Below are 18,013 nucleotides of genomic sequence, written 5' to 3' on the forward strand. Positions count from 1 at the left end.
ATGGGATGTTTCCTATACTGCCAATGCCATATCCCAAATATGGTCTTACATGGGAGTTCTAATATCGGTGCCCATGTTATGTCTCAGACATGGTCTTACGGGGGACCTCTCATCTCGGTGCCAACGCCATGTCTCAGACATGGTCTTACATGGGATCTCATCCTCTTAATGTCATGACATTTGTATTCGATACATTCCTAATGTTCAACGGGACTTTTTAACACTGATTCTCTATCATCTTATACTTGAGTCAACATTAAATAATTTCATGAAATAAGTACATAATTGCTGGAAAATAACAAAATTAATAATAATTATTGAAATATTGCATTTATTTACTGTAAACTTACCTCAGTACAAAATACGATCAAATCTAACAACTTAGTCCTCAACCTTTTTCTTTCCCCGGTCTAACTCCGGATTTCGTTTTTCTTGATCTTTAATAGAAAATTTAGCTTATTTAATACTCACATTCATCAAAACAGTCCTTGACTCGAAATTTGGCAAAATTACAATTTTGCCTCTAAACTTTTGCATATTTACACTTTTGCCCCAAAGCTCGGAAATTAAATTTCATCCCTTATTCTTATATTTTATGACATGCTGAACATCTTTCCCTTCTATGGAAATATTAAATTCCCACTCTAACATTTACTTATGAACATTAGCTATTTTTACCGATTATGTCGTTTTACTCGTTTTCACTTAAAATCGCCTAGCAAAAGTTGTTTAACATAATTTCAAGCGTCATAATCTACCATAAAACATCAAAATAAAAACATTTCAGCTATGGGTATTTTTCCAAATATGAACCCTAACATGAATTAATGGTAGAATAAGCTAAACCAAGCTATGAGGATCTAAAAAATGTAAAGTACATTAAAAACGGGGCAAAGATGGACTTACTATGAACCTTGAAAGCTTGAACAAAACCCTAGTCATGGCTTCCATGACATATTCGGCCATATGGAGAAGATGGACAAGAAATTTGGCTTTTATTTTGTCTTTTAGTCCACTTAATTACTAATTTACCAAAATACCCCTAACTTAAAAATATCATATTTCACTTTTCTCATGTCCATTTTTGTCCACAATTTAACCAATGGTCTAATTACCATTTAAGGACCTCCAATATAAAATTTCATAACAATTGGACACATCTAGCTTCTAGAACTCAAGTTTTGCACTTTTTACAATTTAGTTCTTTTGACTAAATTGAGTGCCCAAACGTCGAAATTTTTAAACGAAATTTTCATGAAATCATTCCGTAAAATCGTAGAACATAAAAATATAATAAAAATAAATTTTCCCTTGTCGAATTTGTGATTCTGAAACCACTGTTCCGACTAGGCCCTATTTCGGGATGTTACAAAAGAGACTCAAAATCTCCTCATGGAATATGAAGGGGTGACAACCCTAGTAGGAATACTAGGGGATGCCATCCACCCTACTCTTACTTTAAGTATGAACTTGTTTATCAAGTTGAAATAAACTTTTACAATTCAACAAATGTTCTACTTTCTCTTCCTATAAATAGATGACATTAGTAATGTTGTTTACACAACTTTAAGATATTGTTACTCTGCCGAAAAATAGAGTGAATTTATTCTCAACTATTAAATATATTTTTCTGAAATAATAATTCTACCGGTTTCTATTTGAGAAGTGATTTTTTTTCTTTCCACATAAAAGAAAAGACTTTCTAGTTTTATATTTTGATTCAATTGGTTCGGGCCCACATTTGAAGTAGTTCGAGGTATGAGAATAGTGGAGAAGATCGTTTGGTTGAAATCCGGGAACGATAAAGAACCTTCTATCCAAATTTTTTTATTTTCCGCTGCGTAAGAAAACGTTTTCAAACTGGATTTTTTCAACAAAATGTACTAAAAACGCTAAAATAAAAGTTTTTTAACACATTAAAAATACATTAAAAGTATTTATATTAAAAAACACTACCATAAATATAATCAATGTTTTATTATATTATAAAGCAAAAATAATCATAATAAATGTTTTATTGTATTAAATATAATTTTAAAATTTTATATATTGGATTGAGTTATTTAGTTGGGTAAATTTTTTTTTAGGTTTTGGGTACGATTTTAATTATTATTAAGTTGGTGATTTAATATAAATATAAATATATAAATATTATTTAATATATATAATTAATATAATATTTTTTATAACATAATATATTTAGGTCTAGCCGAGCCAAGCTCGATAAAAAAAATTATGTCCAATACCCAACCCATATAGAAAATGGATCTTAAATTTTATCCAAACCTATTTTTCGAGCCTCGTATTTTTTCCAATCTCTCCTATTTTAGAGCAGATATTTTAGAGCAGACTTTCGAAGTTGGTTGAATGACCAAAAACATAACAAATCTACCTGTGATGTAGTTGACCCTATAAAACATTCTAACAAAGCATTTTCTAAGATGATCATATTAGATAAATTTTAATTTTAATTTTTAAACAATATCTTAATCACTAAAACCACATCCTACCTACCCTAAGAAAAAAGAACAAGAGGACCACTTCAGCGAAAAAACGAAGAACTTTTTAATCTCTAATCCAAAAAATATTAAAGCCACATATCAGATGCCACGTGTTAACCTAGACAGGTAGGACTTAGGACTGACAGCACGTAGCTGTAGTTTTAATTTCTCTTCTTTTTTTTTCCCTTTGTGCATGAATTTTCGTGGCGATTTTTGATTTGGTGGCAATTAAGATAACCAAAAGGAGTTGGCCTGGACTTTCCAATTTTAGCGTTTTACTGCCAGCCTGTCTTTTCAGATATTCCTATATTATTTTGTTTTTGCAAAAATTCAATTAGAAAATAAAGAAAAAAACATTTAAAATTATTACTCTCTTTTTTTTTTTTTTTTGTCTCTTTTTCGTTGTTGGTTCCTCCTTTTCCTTTATCCTCCATCCACTCTAATATTCTTTCCTCTGATCTCTTTCTGATAATCCTTTCCTTTGTTCATATTCTCCCTTTCTGCTTCTTATTTATTTTCTTTCACCTTTTCCTTTCAAGGTACTTCTCTTTGTCACCCTATTATTTTGTATTTCGCTGTTCCTCTAGTTTGATTTTATGATTTGAATTTTAGATTGTAGATCTGATCTTTAAGAAAATTAAAATTTAACAGATCGAGAGAAAAAAAAGAATGGCAGAGGAGCATAGATGCCAAGCGCCAGAAGGCCATCGTCTTTGCGTCAATAACTGCGGCTTTTTCGGAAGTTCGGCGACGATGAACCTTTGCTCCAAATGTTACAGAGATCTCTGTCTCAAGGAACAGGAAGCTTCTTCGATCAAATCCGCTCTTTCCTCTTCCCCTTCGTCTTCGTCAACGGTCGTCGAATCTATTTCTCAGGTTCCTCTTTTGGCTCTCGCTGAAGTCAACAGAGAATCGGCGGTTCCGGAGATTGCACCGGCGGCCGAACAGCTATCGCAGCAACAACCGAATCGGTGCATGGTTTGCAGGAAGCGGGTCGGGTTGACCGGATTCAGATGCAAGTGCGGTGTTACGTTTTGCGGGTCCCACAGGTACCCTGAGAATCACGGGTGTACGTTCGATTTCAAGAAGGTCGGCAGAGAGGAGATCGCACGCGCTAATCCCCTCGTCAAAGCAGAGAAGCTCGAGAAGATTTGAGTAGAAGATGATGATGATGGGAAGCCAAGCCATTGGGAAATTTTCAAATTTCATCGAACTTTGATAAGATCGAGACACGTGCTTCGGTTGTGGGCCGCACCACGAAGAGTAAACCAATTGGGCTGGATAAATATATTTTCTTCTTAAAATATAAATATTTTATAATAATATTTAAATTATGTGCCTCTTTAGTTTTTTTTTTTTTCCTCTTCCTCTTTTGCTTTGTAAAAAAAAGAAGTCACTTTTTCTTTTCTTCTTTTAATCCCTAGTGGTGAAAAAAAGAAAAAGAAATGTAGATTCCTGCTTCTTCCATTTGAAGTTTTTATTTATATTTTCAAGTAATAGTGTGTAAATGTGCTGGCAGCGGCCGATCATGAAAAGCCATGAAAGCCATTTCCTTAAATGTAGTTGTTTTTATTGGAGTGGTCCTTCTTTATTATCTTTTGAAAAAGAAAATGACAACTTCTGTCCCTTCCATTTTGTTTTTATGTTGCATCTTAATTTTACAAAATAAATACTACATTATTTTGTTAATCCAAGATTCTTATTACAGTTTCAATTTTATCAATTTAGTGATCGGAAAAGTATTTTCTTATGAAAGGCATTAATTTAACACTTATAGGTTCTTTTAAATGTGCATAGTCGTCCTGTCGTCTCTAACAATTCAAGGAGGGGATTAACAGTATTTTGTATTTAGGGTTGAAGTCTAAAGGTTCAATGTACTTACTAGGGTTTTAATTTCAAGATGATTTCCTTGAAAGCGTTCGATGTTAAGGATGGATGTGTCAATTTATTGTAACATCCATGATTTTGACAAATTTAAGAGAATGAGTTCTGACAACACTGTGGTGGGTGAAAATAATGTATAATAAAGTTTGACTAAATGATGAAGTGTTGCACATGTTTTAGGAACAACCCTGTTAGAAATTAAAGAGATTTGATTACTCATTTATGAATAGTTCTATGTAATTTTCTGTTTTATTTATCAAAAAATAATAATTTTGGTCTAAATTGCCAAAAAATACCAGAAATTTTTTAAAATAGTATGTGTTTAGACTATTTTCTCAAAAAATGACGGGATTAAATCGATTTTACAAAAACACTTCCATCTGGCAGCGTTTTAAGGTAACATGTAAAAAAACGCATCCACGTGGAAGTGCTTTCCCCCAATGGCTCTTTTCCTCAATGGTCATATTTTCTCTTTCTATATAACCCCTCCCCCCCAAATTTCATTTCTCTATTCAATTCAATTCAATCTCAACTCTCTTACACATTATCAAGTCTCTTTTAAATTTCTCTCAATTCCCTCATAATTTCTCACTAAAAATTTATTTCTCTCCCAACTCAATTTTATTTAAAGAAATTGTCTTAAGTTTCTCGTAAATTATTTTACAATTTATTTCATGCTTTCCGAATTTAACAATGACACCATCTCTAATCCATTTGGATGAGAAGCACATTTCTGTCAATCAATTGTAAATGGTAAGAATTTTTTATTATATTTAATGTAATTCAATTTAAATATTTTATTATTATATCTTAATTTAATATTTTGTATTTTTTATATATAGGTGGAAGATTGAATTTTGGAGACTTATATTCATAATTTACCAGCTCTTCATCATCCGTAATCGAACCGAACTTAAGAGATGCCAAATTTTTGCACGTGGCCTTTATTGGTCGGGGGTGTAAATTGGACCCCACACTTGTAAGCGCGTTGGTTGAAAGGAGGAAACCTGAGACGCACACATTCCACATTCCATGCAGCGAGTGCACTATCACTCTAGAGGATGTGCAATTACAGCTCGAGTTACCGGTGGATGGGCCAATAGTGACTGGGTCAGTTCACGTAGCCAATTGGAGAGACGTGTGCCAGCAACTTTTGCGGCGGGTTCCGGAAACAATTTTTAGAGCCTGGATAGATATGAATTGGCTAATAAAAAATTTCAGTGGGCTCAATGAGGACTCGACTGAAGTCCAAAGAGAACAACACGCTCAGGGGTACATCCTTATGATTATCGGAGGTCTCCTAATGCCCAATAAATCACGAAATCTCGTCTATTTAAGGTGGCTTCTAAAACTCGTCAACTTTAGAGAAGTAGGTGAACTCAACTAAAGGTCAGCTGTGTTGGTGACGTTGTACCGGGAGATGTGTCGGGCGATCGAACCATATAAAATCAAAATCGGTGGTTGCATGCTTCTACTACAATCATGGGTGCGATACCGACTGCCATTTTTACGTCCTCAAGTGGGCTACCCTTATACATTCTCACTCGTAGCAAGGTAAAATTCATTAGTTAATATATTTACCATAATAAAATTATTTAAAATTTAAATTATTGTGTTAACATATTATTTCAATAGGTGGAACCATGAGCCAAGTTACATGGGATAATCTGACGAGCTTCGAGATATGCGACTTCTGTTAGACCAATGATCGAAAGTGGAGGTATATATATTTTTTAATTTTGAATTATATAATATTAATGTAGTTCATTTAAAAACTAGTAGTACACAGATAACTAAAATTTTTATTATTTTAATATAGTTTGAATGGACGCCTTACTTCGATCCGACAATTCAAGAATGCATCCCGTCAGAATTCTTGGTTAATCCCAACATTTGGCACGTGAAGGTTCCATTGGTAATGTACACTATCGTGGAGATACACGAGTCGGATAAAGTGTTACGACAATTCAGGTTTCGGCAATCGATTCCAATGGCACCCATAGACCTCGATGATCTACATCTTGTCGACTTGCAGAAGAAGACAGGTGAGAATTAGACTACATTCCACGCCCAATATATCATGTGGAATAATAGGTACGAGTTTTTACCTACTCCTAAGCCCATTTTTGCTCCTGAGTTAGCCTGCTATTCGCAGTACATGCTATGGTTTAGGGTCCATGGCAAGCCATATCTACTAGGTGAAGAGGCGAGGGGCAGGACACAGTATAAGAGGAGGCCACAACGGGCGCCTACGAATCCAAGAAGAAGAGGCCACGACGGAGATGATAAGACGAGTCCATCGTTTACACCGATGCAAGAACTGACACCGATGGTCGCACCACCCACTGGTCAGTATGGCTCGACTTATTTTGGTGCTTATACTAACCCTTTCTTTTTTTATATAAGCACCATATTTTCCTGCTTCTACTTCGATTTTAAGTTTTACTTATGGACCTTTGTCCCCGGCATATTACATGTCGATGCCATTGATATTTTTGACGACCACGATACCGACGATGATGTATAGGCCGTTTATGTTTGGCGCACTGACTGGGAGTCCAATCACTATGCCACCAGTGTATAGGACACAATATAGTTATACCCTTACGCCGATGGTGTCGCAAACACCTCTGAGGTCACTATTCTACCAGGGTAAGCCATATCCACAACTACCTATTCCCAGATCGGAGGATACACGATGGCAACCGATGACCAACCAATCACAATCAACTATGGACGAAAGCGAAGAAGATGAGAGCCCAAGACCATAACCTATACTGGAGGTTGAACCAAGAAGGAACCCAACTCGTAACCTTCGACCACTGTGATGTGGCATACATTCTGACCGGGGATTGGATTGATTTTTTTTGTACCTGCCATGTAAAATTTTTAAATAAATACGTAATATTTTTATTGTATCGATGTTGTACATCTTTATGGTTTTAAATAAATAATGTTTTTGCATTAAAATTGGTTGTCGTTGTCATTTCATATTATTAAATCAAGTATGTACAGGAACAATGGAACAAAGTTGTATTAGAAACACACGTTTACAAATTACAAAAAAATATGTGTAGGAATGAAAAAAATTAACAAATAGATTGTAATTAACAAATTAATAAATAGGTTAAAAACTTAATAATTCAGTTAATGAGGTGCTATCCTTATATCATTCCGTCAATATGGACATGACGACATTGTATGCCCCAGGATCCTACACCACCTGTATAACCTCGGTTGGTCTAATTTTTCCCAAATGTCCATGTTGTCGCCTATTCAAGTCGATGTCGGTCGACTTTTGGTTTACAACACAATGATCGATCGGGTAACAACTTGAATAGAGCGATCAATACAAACGACAACATACGTTTATTTGGGACCGATGGGAATACGCTTCTCCACATATTATACATGTATTCTGGTTTGTACACTTCATCCACAAAGCTTATGTGGTCCAAACATAGACTATTACATGCTGCAATTACATGAACACATAGAAAATGAAGTGTCTCAAATCTCCCACAATCACATGTCCGTTGTCTCAAGTTTATACAGTACACTCCCCTAGCAATACCTTGGTCCGGTCTGTCAAACTTCGTAACTCGAAACCATAGGTCTTCGCGCGAGTGACACACTAGATGTATACAGTTCGCTTGTGCTATAGCCTTCCGAATTTCTTTTAGTACGTCATCACTCTAAATGTGGCCGCCCTGCATATATCCAACATATTTGGCCACTCACTTTGGAAGAAGTTTAGCCAAATGAAAATATGTTTCATTGACAACTTAGGTTATCAACCAATGATGCGTTTCTTTCAATACGAAATTGATGCATTCTACCAGGTTGGTAGTCATGTGTCCATTGTAAACCCTCGTCATATTATTGCATCCACCAATTGATGCAATTAAAATCGGCACAACAACTCTGGGACTCACTTTGACCATAGGTAGTATTATGTTCGCGATCATATTCAAATCTAATTTCGGATGATCTTGTGAAATACCTGCAACAACACAAATACGTTAAAATAAGAGATTCATCAATCATTATAATAGAAAACAGTATTGACGCAGTATCCACGGTAACACACGTATGCAGAGTGGTATATTTCTTTATGATCTATAACTCCATATTCTTCTTAACAGAAGCCATGAGTTTCCATGCACATATGCTATCTCGCATTGTACACTTTGCCTCGAGCTTGTCAGATCAGAACTTAACAACGTGAAAGTTTACCTCGTTTTTTATGCTGTATCACTTTACTGTAGTAAAAAACCATCTTTAGAGAAAAACTCATTCCTTACTTCTAAATCACCCAAATTCAACAAAGAACTCGCATGGACCGGTCTTCTATGTGGTAGTTTTGCAAACTCCAATGCTTCTTCTACTGATAGGTCCACATTATGCATGTGGGCTGAAGGTGAGTACACACTGAATCGTGGATCTTCTTCGGCATCTTCGTTCGAACCTTCACATTTTGAACCTTCATCTTCTAGTTCAGTTGGAACCAACTCTGGTTTAGAAAATAATACAATTTTTGATCCATCGACATTGGGCTCCTAGATTGGATCGACATTGAAGTTAATGCTCTTTTCATTCTCAACCCCACTAACATCTCCAAGATTGGATGTCCCTTCGACGGTGGATGTTGTAGGGAGTACATCATCCCTTTTTATGTAGTTGTTGAAACAACCAAAATCAGTTGTTGCCAACTGCTGGAACTTGATGTCATTCCCATGTAAGTGTTCCCAACGTTGAACATTGTCTAACCAAAATTCAAATTAAAACCACCAACTGAGTGTTGTATAGGGGTACAATATTTTATGTTACCACCAAATCTCGACTGTTTAGTGTCCCCTTACCGTAATTGACATCTAGGGCCGAAAGAGATGAGTGTCTTTCCATTGATGATTCCGGGTTATCATAATGGAAACTTTCTAACAAAGCAGTGAACCCACCACACAACTATGTCGTTGGACTTTCGGTTTGTTCTTCCATTCTGGCCTCTCGAACAGAAACATATGTCGATCTTCAAGTGCTTTCATCTGTCCTTGCAAACTCCGCATATAACTTGAGAAATTGTGATCCATTATCAATATACGTCTGCACCATCGCCTTTAACCGCTTCGCACCTCTGATATCGAAAGCGTTATATCCAACGGGGTCAGCAGAAGCACAAAATTGATATTTAAGGGATGATACTCTCATCTGGTTGGATTCGGTGATTTTCTACCTAATTCTTGCTTGAAGTTCTGGCAATTGTATGTTTTGGTTAAAAGCTAACCGCATTGTGTTCTTTGATGAAAAACGATTTTGTTCTCGATCACACACTTTACCGTCATAATAAATAATAGCATTAATTCGTCCACTCATTTTCAACGAAATAACCTTTTCCACATGTTCGAAACAAAAAAATATTGCAGAGAAAAAGTGTTGTAATTAAATTTGAACAACAAAAAATGATTGTTACTTTATGCAAATTGCACGGTAGCTCCAAATTACCCCTAATTTGCGAACATCTTTTCTTTTGATCTTCTTTCAATTTTCTTTGCTTGTAAATGCCTTATGACAATCAGCCCTGGAATAGCTTGCTTTTATAGACCCGAGGGTGAGTCCCAATTGATTTAGAAAATTTTTCGGGACTAGTGGGAGTTGAAATTCTTAGAGAGAAAGTGCTCCACGTAGGACGCTTTTTCAGTGCATGTAAGAGAAAAGAACTGAAAGCGCCTCTAGCAGGACGCATTTTCCTGCTACATCAGCTGAAAGCGCATCTAGCTGGAGGCGCTTTCAGTGCTTTTCTCTAACATTCACTGAAAAAATGTCCTATGTGGAGCTCTTTCTCTCAAAGAATTTCAACACAAACTGCCACTCAACCATCATATAAATCGGGATTCCTGAGGTATATTTTCTGAACCTATATAAGTGTTCGAAAATAATGCACAAAAAATATTTAATCAAACCGAGTAGTTCGAGTTTCGATTATGATGCGAATTGAATTTTCCAATTCGAATAATCAGAATATACAATTGGTGTAAATATGATACCTCTAAAAATCAAATTAAATAATTATTAACTATACATCTCAAAAAATTATAAAAAAAATTATATATAAAAAATACTTTTTAAAAAATTAATATATAAAAATAAAAACTATAAAAATAATATAAAAATAAAAAACTATAAAAATAATATATAAATAATTAAAAACTATAAAAAAATAATATATAAAAAATAAACCATAAACCCTAAAATCCAAAAACCTTAAACCATAACCCTAATAAAACATTACACATGAAAAACTCTTCCACCTGATAGTGTTTTTAGGTGAAAAGCAGAAAAACGCTTCTGCTAGGAGCATTTTCCTACACATACGCTGAAAATGCTTCCACGTGGACGCGCTTTTCTGCATTTCACTTGAAAATGTTGCTAGCTGCATTTTCGTAAAATTGGCCTATTCCCATCCTTTTTTGAGAAAATGGCCTAAACACGTAACTTATTTTTGGAATTTTTCCGATATTTAGTCATAAATTTGTGGGTGAAAATAATTATATAATAAGTTTATTAAAATTTATATAAAACTTATATATGTCTTTAGTTATGATAGTTATGTTGGGAGTGAAAGTGATAAGGTTTTGAGTTTAAATTTCATTAAATACATATATTTCGTTTTTTTTTGGATTGACTTAATACATTATTTGTTGTAGCTTAATTTAGAAAAATATTTAGAAGGGATAATAATCGAAATATAAATTTTGAGAGGTCAAAATAAATTTTATCATATTCTAGTTTATGATTTCATCATTTTTAAAAGGACTAAACAAATTTTTTTTCATTTTGGTTGAGAAAAGGGCCATTTTATTATACTCAAATTTATAATATAATAATTTATAAATGGGAAAAATTAAAACCTAATAATATAGTAATCAACTTTGATCTAATCAATCTTAAAACCCGAATTAAATACTAAAATATTAACACGCTTACTTTTAAGTACCAAAATATATAACTTTTGTCAAATAAATGTACAAGATTAAACCTTCGTATTTTATAGGAAAAAGACAAAAATATCCTAAAATAATACTTATTACTTTGTTAAAATAAAGGTGTTTAATAATTTAACAGTTAAGTTAAATCTTTGTTAAAATTCACATTAACTTAATTAAACTTTTTATAAAAATTTTTTCCTAATTTGAAAAAAGAGAGGAGGATATGAAAATTGTGAATCATTAGGTATGGTAAGATTCAACCTTAAAGATATTGTTGTTAATTTTAATTAGACAAAAGAATAATGGCTTTTCATTCTCCAAAAGTGTCAAATATTACCAAGTTGAGATATGAATACGACGCTCCCAAACCGGTAAGCAAAACATAAGGATTGTGAAACAAGGGTTCTAAAAGATTAAAACCATGGGCTCCTACAACACCAAATATCTTTATATAGATAAGTGTCAAGTACATTGTACTTTTAGTGAAGATGCATAATATTATTGAAAGAAACAATTATGAATAATAAAAAAATATTTTATTTTTACTCTGATATAACTAAAGAAATACTTATATTTTTTTAAAAAATACATACCAATGTCGCCTGATATATTGGTGGCACCAAAAAAGTTCTTTTTAAAAAAAAGTAATGATGGCAGCATGATTGGAGGAGAAAGTGGGTGGTGCTGTCAAGTGGCACTTGCTGGAACTGTTTCTCTTTGCCCATTTTCGTAATTAAATTTCAACCTATGTAATTATTTTTTTTTTGTTAAAGAAAACCCTATAACTTGTAATTTCTAGGCTAGTGGAGTTAGTTCCATAGGCCAATCATTAAAGATGAAAGTTGTAAAGTTGTATAGCCTCTTGTAATGTTCAATACTACTATGTCTCATTGTATAATTTTGGAGCTTAGATATTTCTATTATTTATCGAATTCATCATTTATAAAAGTAGCTGACCATTTCTACATAAAAAACTTTACAAAGATAGAATACAAAGAAAATAACAATTGATGACTACGTGTATTGATGAATATCGATTTCATAAGACTAGGAGTTAAATTTATTTTTATGTTATTAGAGACAGATTGGTGATATATATTTGGTCAAGGTGAATGGATGCTACACTACAGCAAAATAAACTTTTAGCGGCGTTTTTTAGCGCCGCTAGAAGTATTAGTAGCATCGCCGCAAATTTTAGCGGCGGTTATGTGGGAAAACGCCGCTAAAGATCATGACCTTTAGCGGCGCTTCTACCACAATGTCGCTAAAGATAATAACTTTTAGCGACGCTTATACCACAAACGCCACTATAAAGATGACTTTTAGCGGCGCTTTTTGACAAACACCGTTAAAAACATGACTTTTTAAAAAATATTTTAATTAAATAATATTTATTTCTATGATCAATATTATATTATGTTTTTGAAATTTAAACTTTAAACTATATACTTTTAAGGATAAAAATATCAATTAAATTAAAATTTCTATTAAAATTTTAACTTTAAAGCTAAATATAAAACTAATAAATTTAAATTTAGAATTAAAATATTATGTTTAAATAAATAAGAACCTAAAATTCCAATCAATCCTAACAAATAATAAATTCACATATCTACCATATTTTTTTTAAATTCACGTTAATATTATAAAATTAAAGAAACCAAATTATACTAAATTAAAATCAAATGATAACAGAGGGACTAAAACCATAATCAGACTGTAATAAAAATCAATCATTCTTGCCTGAAATGATGAAAATATCCAGAGTCAAACACATTTCTATCCAGTAGGAAATGAGAAAAGTAACTAATTAGAAAGATAATTCAAACAAATCCTAAATCCAAAGATTCAAAGATTCAAAGTTAACATTGCAAACAGGTGCACCATTGTAAGAGGATCATCCAAATCTCTAAGTGCATCAATAAATGTTGGATACCTAAAATACCAAACACATTTAGATGTCTGCAGCAAGAAGAATGCGTCCTATGATCAATATTGTGATATTCACCGCACCTGCATTGCTAGCTCTTCCTAGGAAGAAGCTGACTGCACCAACAAGGATGTTGGCTCGACGCCCTTTGTTTCTAGTAACATAGGAGGCTCCAAATGTAGAAACAAGGCCTGCGAAGTAGAGGGAAGACTTAAAAAGTGTGAGGAGCTGGTTGTCATGTTTGCAGTAGTCAGTTTCATGAAGATGTGCTTGTTTCCTTCTCTATATATTTGGGAAGAATTCCTTCAAGAAATCATCCAGGGAAGTCACTCCACCTGCAATCAATATTAAAAGATAAACAGTGTCATCATCTTGAAATAAGCATCTTATTGAGCCCTTTTGAATCAAATGACATAAATCTTCGAACAAACAGAAAAAAATACATAATCTATAATGCAAGTAGCTTAGGAATCATTGATAATACCAAATATATAATATATGAAGATCATATTTTGATGATTAAAGAAATTGTGTAGAGAGGGCTCTTCTCAAGACATCATTTTGATTGAAAAGCAAATCAGTAAATCTAGAAGATAGGATACAAATCTAAAAAGATTTCAGCAATTGCTAATACTTAATATAAATGAACAGAATTCATAAACAGGCTGAAGAAAAAAAATGAAAAAAAGGAAACAAAAGTGAATCATAGAAAATAAATCTGACCAGAAACACCAAGATCATATCCAAAAAGAGATCCCCCTGTAGCAGCAACAAGGCAAGCAAATATAAAATAATTGGTAATTTTAAGCGACATTTAAAAGGATTAATGTACACTTAACAAGCAAAGTTACTAAAATAGAATTTACAAATTGACTTGAAATGGTGGTAACCAAGAACAAACAATGAAACAAAACCAGTAACTATGCAGCCTTCTCGATTATGGCTAGGCCATAAAAATAATTATAATAAAAGAAACAGGTGTTGCTCTAGACGATAGACTGCAGTGCAAAATAACACTACAAAATAGATAAATTTGTCGAAATTTTATGAACACGGTTTTATCTTATCCAGCTGAATCAGGATTTAATGAAGCTTTTCCTTAAATGAACAGTGCTGGGACAAAGTACTATCATAAGCACACACGTTTTAGCAATTTTACAAACAAGAAAAAAAATAGCTTTTCTTCTTAGCTCACACTTGCAGCACTAGAAACTGAGTAAAAGAACATTGATAATAATTGTCATTAAGACTCCATTCTTATCATTTATAGTTAAAAGAAAACAAAAAAACAAATAAGCATTGTTCATCTAAGTAGACCAGAAACATCCTTGGCAAGCAAAAGCATTTGTGACTGCCGAGATAATTCTACATATGCCAAAAAGCCTGCAACTGGAGCTTATTGCTGCATAGCAGAAAGCCTTTAATGTCCATCACAGTGAGAGACAAAGATGGATCAAAATTTTTAAGAGTACATGGACTTATCTTATATTTTAACCCCAATATATATTTTGGTGGGGGGTTGAATCTTATAAAAAGACCAATACCTTCTTGAAACTTCAAGATCCTCTACTGTCTTCAACATGTTTGCTGATTCAGCCTCTAGATGCTGCCATTCTCAGTCGATATGCACCATAAAAACATGAAATTAATAACCTGGGTATATATATAATTTATATTTACATGAAATTAATCCAATATGACAATAAGGTTAAACCTTACCAATTTATACATGACAATTAACAAAAACTAGTGATTCAAATTCATGTGTTTACTAACAAATGAAGGAGAATCTATATAAAGTAAAGAGATGAAAATCATAAATAAATCTATAATTAATTGCATTAAGACATCAAAAACAAAAGACATGCTAACTTGCAGGTTTTGTTCAATTGGCTTATTAGTTTCGTTATCCTTTGTATGCCGCCTATAACGTTCTATAGTTTGTTGCATGCTAAATAAATGATATATCCAAATAGCAACACAAATCAATGCATGGAAAAGCTTATAATTAAAAACCAAACAATGTTTTAATTGGGACAGAAGCTACATGTATATAGGCATAAATGCAATAAAAACCTCAAATGAAAAAAAAAAAGATTAACTAAACAGTATCATTAAGCATTTCCACAATGAATTTCAAAGATGAAAGAAAATATCTATGTACATATAAAACATGACATAAACATTTTCAAACAATGGTCAGAGTCATACATGAAATCATTTGTAGATCATTAAGACATTAGGTAAACAAAGTTGACTAATGTTGCTGTCTTTTCTCTGAAGAAATTATTGGATTTAAACATGAATAACATCCAATTATATATTTTTCTAATATATGACTAATGTTGCTGTCTTTCATCAATAGACCCAGACTTCAAAGACTCTGCACCTGCGGTTTAACTTTTATAATAGTACTCAATCAAGTTTAGAGCATTTCTCTGTATTCGAGTTCGACTCAATTCTATTCCAATTTTATTTTATTTTATCTAAAATTTGAATTTAAATCGAGTAAAAAATACCTTTAAATCTAATTTTACCCGAAGAGAACTCTTAAAGAATTTACATATTTCTTAAAAAAAAAGTGACTACAAAGATTAATTAAATAAAGGTGGACATTTTACCTCTTTGTTGACCCATTCTACGCAATAAGAAGAGTGCAGAAATTATTATAATCATGACCATGCCTGAAATTACTGTTGTAATAACAATTATCTCACTATTCCCTTTATCTGCAAATCCAGAAACATGGCTAATAAAACATCTAAACCAAAAATGAAGATTAATTGATGCAATTCGTCACACACATGGTCGATATGGAAGGCAAGTTTACCAAGTTCCGAAGATGGCAGATGAATGTAAAGATCGACTCCCCGATTAGAGAATTTCTGGACATCAATCAAATCTCTACTCCATAACATGCAACCAATGCCAGCATCATACGCATAAGCCACGCACGAACAATTCTTCATGCAACCGATTAGTGTTCATATTTTAGGTTTTTGATTGTTCATATTTTATGTTTTTTGGTTGTAACTTTCGACAGAATTAAAAAGAAAAACACAAAAACATAAAAGACTGACCTAATTCGCGGAGCCTCGTGTCCTTTGGATCCGTGATGGAATCGCATAGAACAGCTAAAGCTTGTGGGTTAAGAAAAGTTCTGCAGAGAAAGAAAAAATAGCGTTCAAAAGTTTTAAAGGACGGTGTGTTTGTAAAGTTGGGGGTTTCAAGGGGGAAATTAGGGATTTTAGGGGGGGGAAGTTGGGGATTTCAGAGGGGGAGAAATTTATAAAATGGCGCTATTTTTTTAAGGTAAAATTATTTTTTGTGGCGTTTTTTATAAAAATACCGCTATTGCTTATTTTTTGTGGCGTTTTTCATAAAAACGCCGTAAAAAATTATTTTATTTGGAATAAAACGACGTTGTTTTGCTATGTTAAAAATCATTTATTTTGTTTGTTAAAATTATTAGTTAAGTGATTTTATAAAACATTTATTATTATTTTTATAAATTGAATTTTTTTAAAAAATCAAGTACTCTCAAAATAAATATCGTATATTTTAATAAGAAAAATGATTAAATGACTGTAATTAATTATTAAGTTAGAATTATCCAATGTAAGTAATTAATCTCTCACATATCAAATTTCTATTAAAGATTGAGGCGTTAATCATGATTTTATTTTATTCATTTTCAATCTAATCTCCATTTCATTAGAGATATTTCTTCCTAACTAAAATATAATTATTTTGCTAGATGTTTGATATGGAATAATTTTAGTTTTGTATTTCATTTTTATTTGTGATAATTTGGTCCTATATATCCAAAATAGATAGTTACCTATTCGTATCAATTTGTTACATTTATTTATTTATTTATTTATTTATTTTTTAAATCTAATATTTAAATATATCAAATGGTTTAAATTAAATTTTTTAGTCATAAACACCGCTAATGTTACATTTTCCGGCGTTTACTGTAAGAAACGCCACTAATAAATTAAATTCTTGTAATGAAACGACACCGCTTTTGGAAAATTCTAATACATATTAGCAATTTTTTGCTATAAATGCCATAAAGCTCGCATATTTTACAATTTTTTATATTCAATTATTGTATATTGCATATCAATTTTAAATTAATAATCTTTACAATTTATTATTATCTCTTTTACAATTATATAAGAACTTATTTAATATATAAATTAAAAATACTAATTAATCTAAACCTTAAACCCTAACCCGACCCTGAATCTCTAAACCCTAAATCACTAACTCTTAACCCCAAACCACTAACCCCTAAACCTTATTTAATATATAAATTAAAAAATACTAATTAATCTAAACCCTAAACCCTAACTCGACCTAAAATCCTTAACCCCTAACCCCTAAATATTTTTTAATATATAAATTAAAACACACTAATTAATCTAAACCTTAAACCCTAACCTGACACTAAATCCATAAACCTTAAATCCCTAACTCTTAACCTCTAACCCCTAACCCCTAACCCATAAACCTTAAATCACAACCCTTAAATCAGAATCCCTAATCCATAATCCCTAATTCCATAATCTATAAACCTTAAAATTGTAACTCTTAAACCGGCCCTAAATCCTAAATTAACCATATATATACCCTAAACCATATATATTATACCCTAAACTATAATGATAATTAAATTAAATATTTTAAAATTAATACTATTGTAT

At 32.4% G+C, this 18,013-nt stretch overlaps 1 protein-coding gene and 2 long non-coding RNA genes across 10 annotated transcripts; 2 read left to right on the forward strand and 1 right to left on the reverse strand.

The window, feature by feature from the left end:
* Nucleotides 1-2,874: 2,874 nt before the first annotated feature.
* LOC105766691 (zinc finger A20 and AN1 domain-containing stress-associated protein 6) lies at nucleotides 2,875-4,144 on the forward strand. Its single transcript, XM_012586254.2, has 2 exons — nucleotides 2,875-3,040; nucleotides 3,153-4,144. Exon 2 carries the CDS (start codon nucleotides 3,171-3,173, stop codon nucleotides 3,654-3,656), a length of 486 nt encoding a protein of 161 aa, XP_012441708.1. The 5' UTR covers nucleotides 2,875-3,040; nucleotides 3,153-3,170; the 3' UTR covers nucleotides 3,657-4,144.
* A 1,091-nt stretch (nucleotides 4,145-5,235) lies between these two features.
* On the forward strand, nucleotides 5,236-7,278 carry LOC128040653 (uncharacterized). Of its 2 annotated transcripts, XR_008195458.1 has the most exons (4): nucleotides 5,236-5,939; nucleotides 6,021-6,105; nucleotides 6,205-6,430; nucleotides 6,541-7,278. It is a non-coding gene; the product is annotated as an uncharacterized LOC128040653 (long non-coding RNA). The 2 variants fall into 2 exon arrangements; XR_008195457.1 differs by having other exon boundaries at nucleotides 6,205-7,278.
* A 5,794-nt stretch (nucleotides 7,279-13,072) lies between these two features.
* LOC128040541 (uncharacterized) lies at nucleotides 13,073-16,544 on the reverse strand. 7 transcript variants are annotated; one of them, XR_008195165.1, is made up of 7 exons: nucleotides 16,382-16,544; nucleotides 16,132-16,264; nucleotides 15,923-16,030; nucleotides 14,846-14,907; nucleotides 14,025-14,060; nucleotides 13,385-13,636; nucleotides 13,073-13,307 (listed from the first exon to the last, which is right to left on the reverse strand). It is a non-coding gene; the product is annotated as an uncharacterized LOC128040541 (long non-coding RNA). The 7 variants fall into 7 exon arrangements; XR_008195160.1 differs by having other exon boundaries at nucleotides 13,073-13,636; XR_008195163.1 differs by having other exon boundaries at nucleotides 13,073-13,636; nucleotides 14,846-14,954.
* Between the last annotated feature and the right edge of the window lie 1,469 nt (nucleotides 16,545-18,013).

This window comes from Gossypium raimondii, chromosome 4 (genome assembly GCF_025698545.1).
Source record: "Gossypium raimondii isolate GPD5lz chromosome 4, ASM2569854v1, whole genome shotgun sequence".
Classification (NCBI taxonomy): Eukaryota; Viridiplantae; Streptophyta; class Magnoliopsida; order Malvales; family Malvaceae; genus Gossypium; species Gossypium raimondii.

Bases quoted from the DNA above. Each gene is read 5' to 3' on its own strand.
- LOC105766691 (XM_012586254.2), top strand. From the start codon at position 3,171: ATGGCAGAGGAGCATAGATGCCAAGCGCCAGAAGGCCATCGTCTTTGC.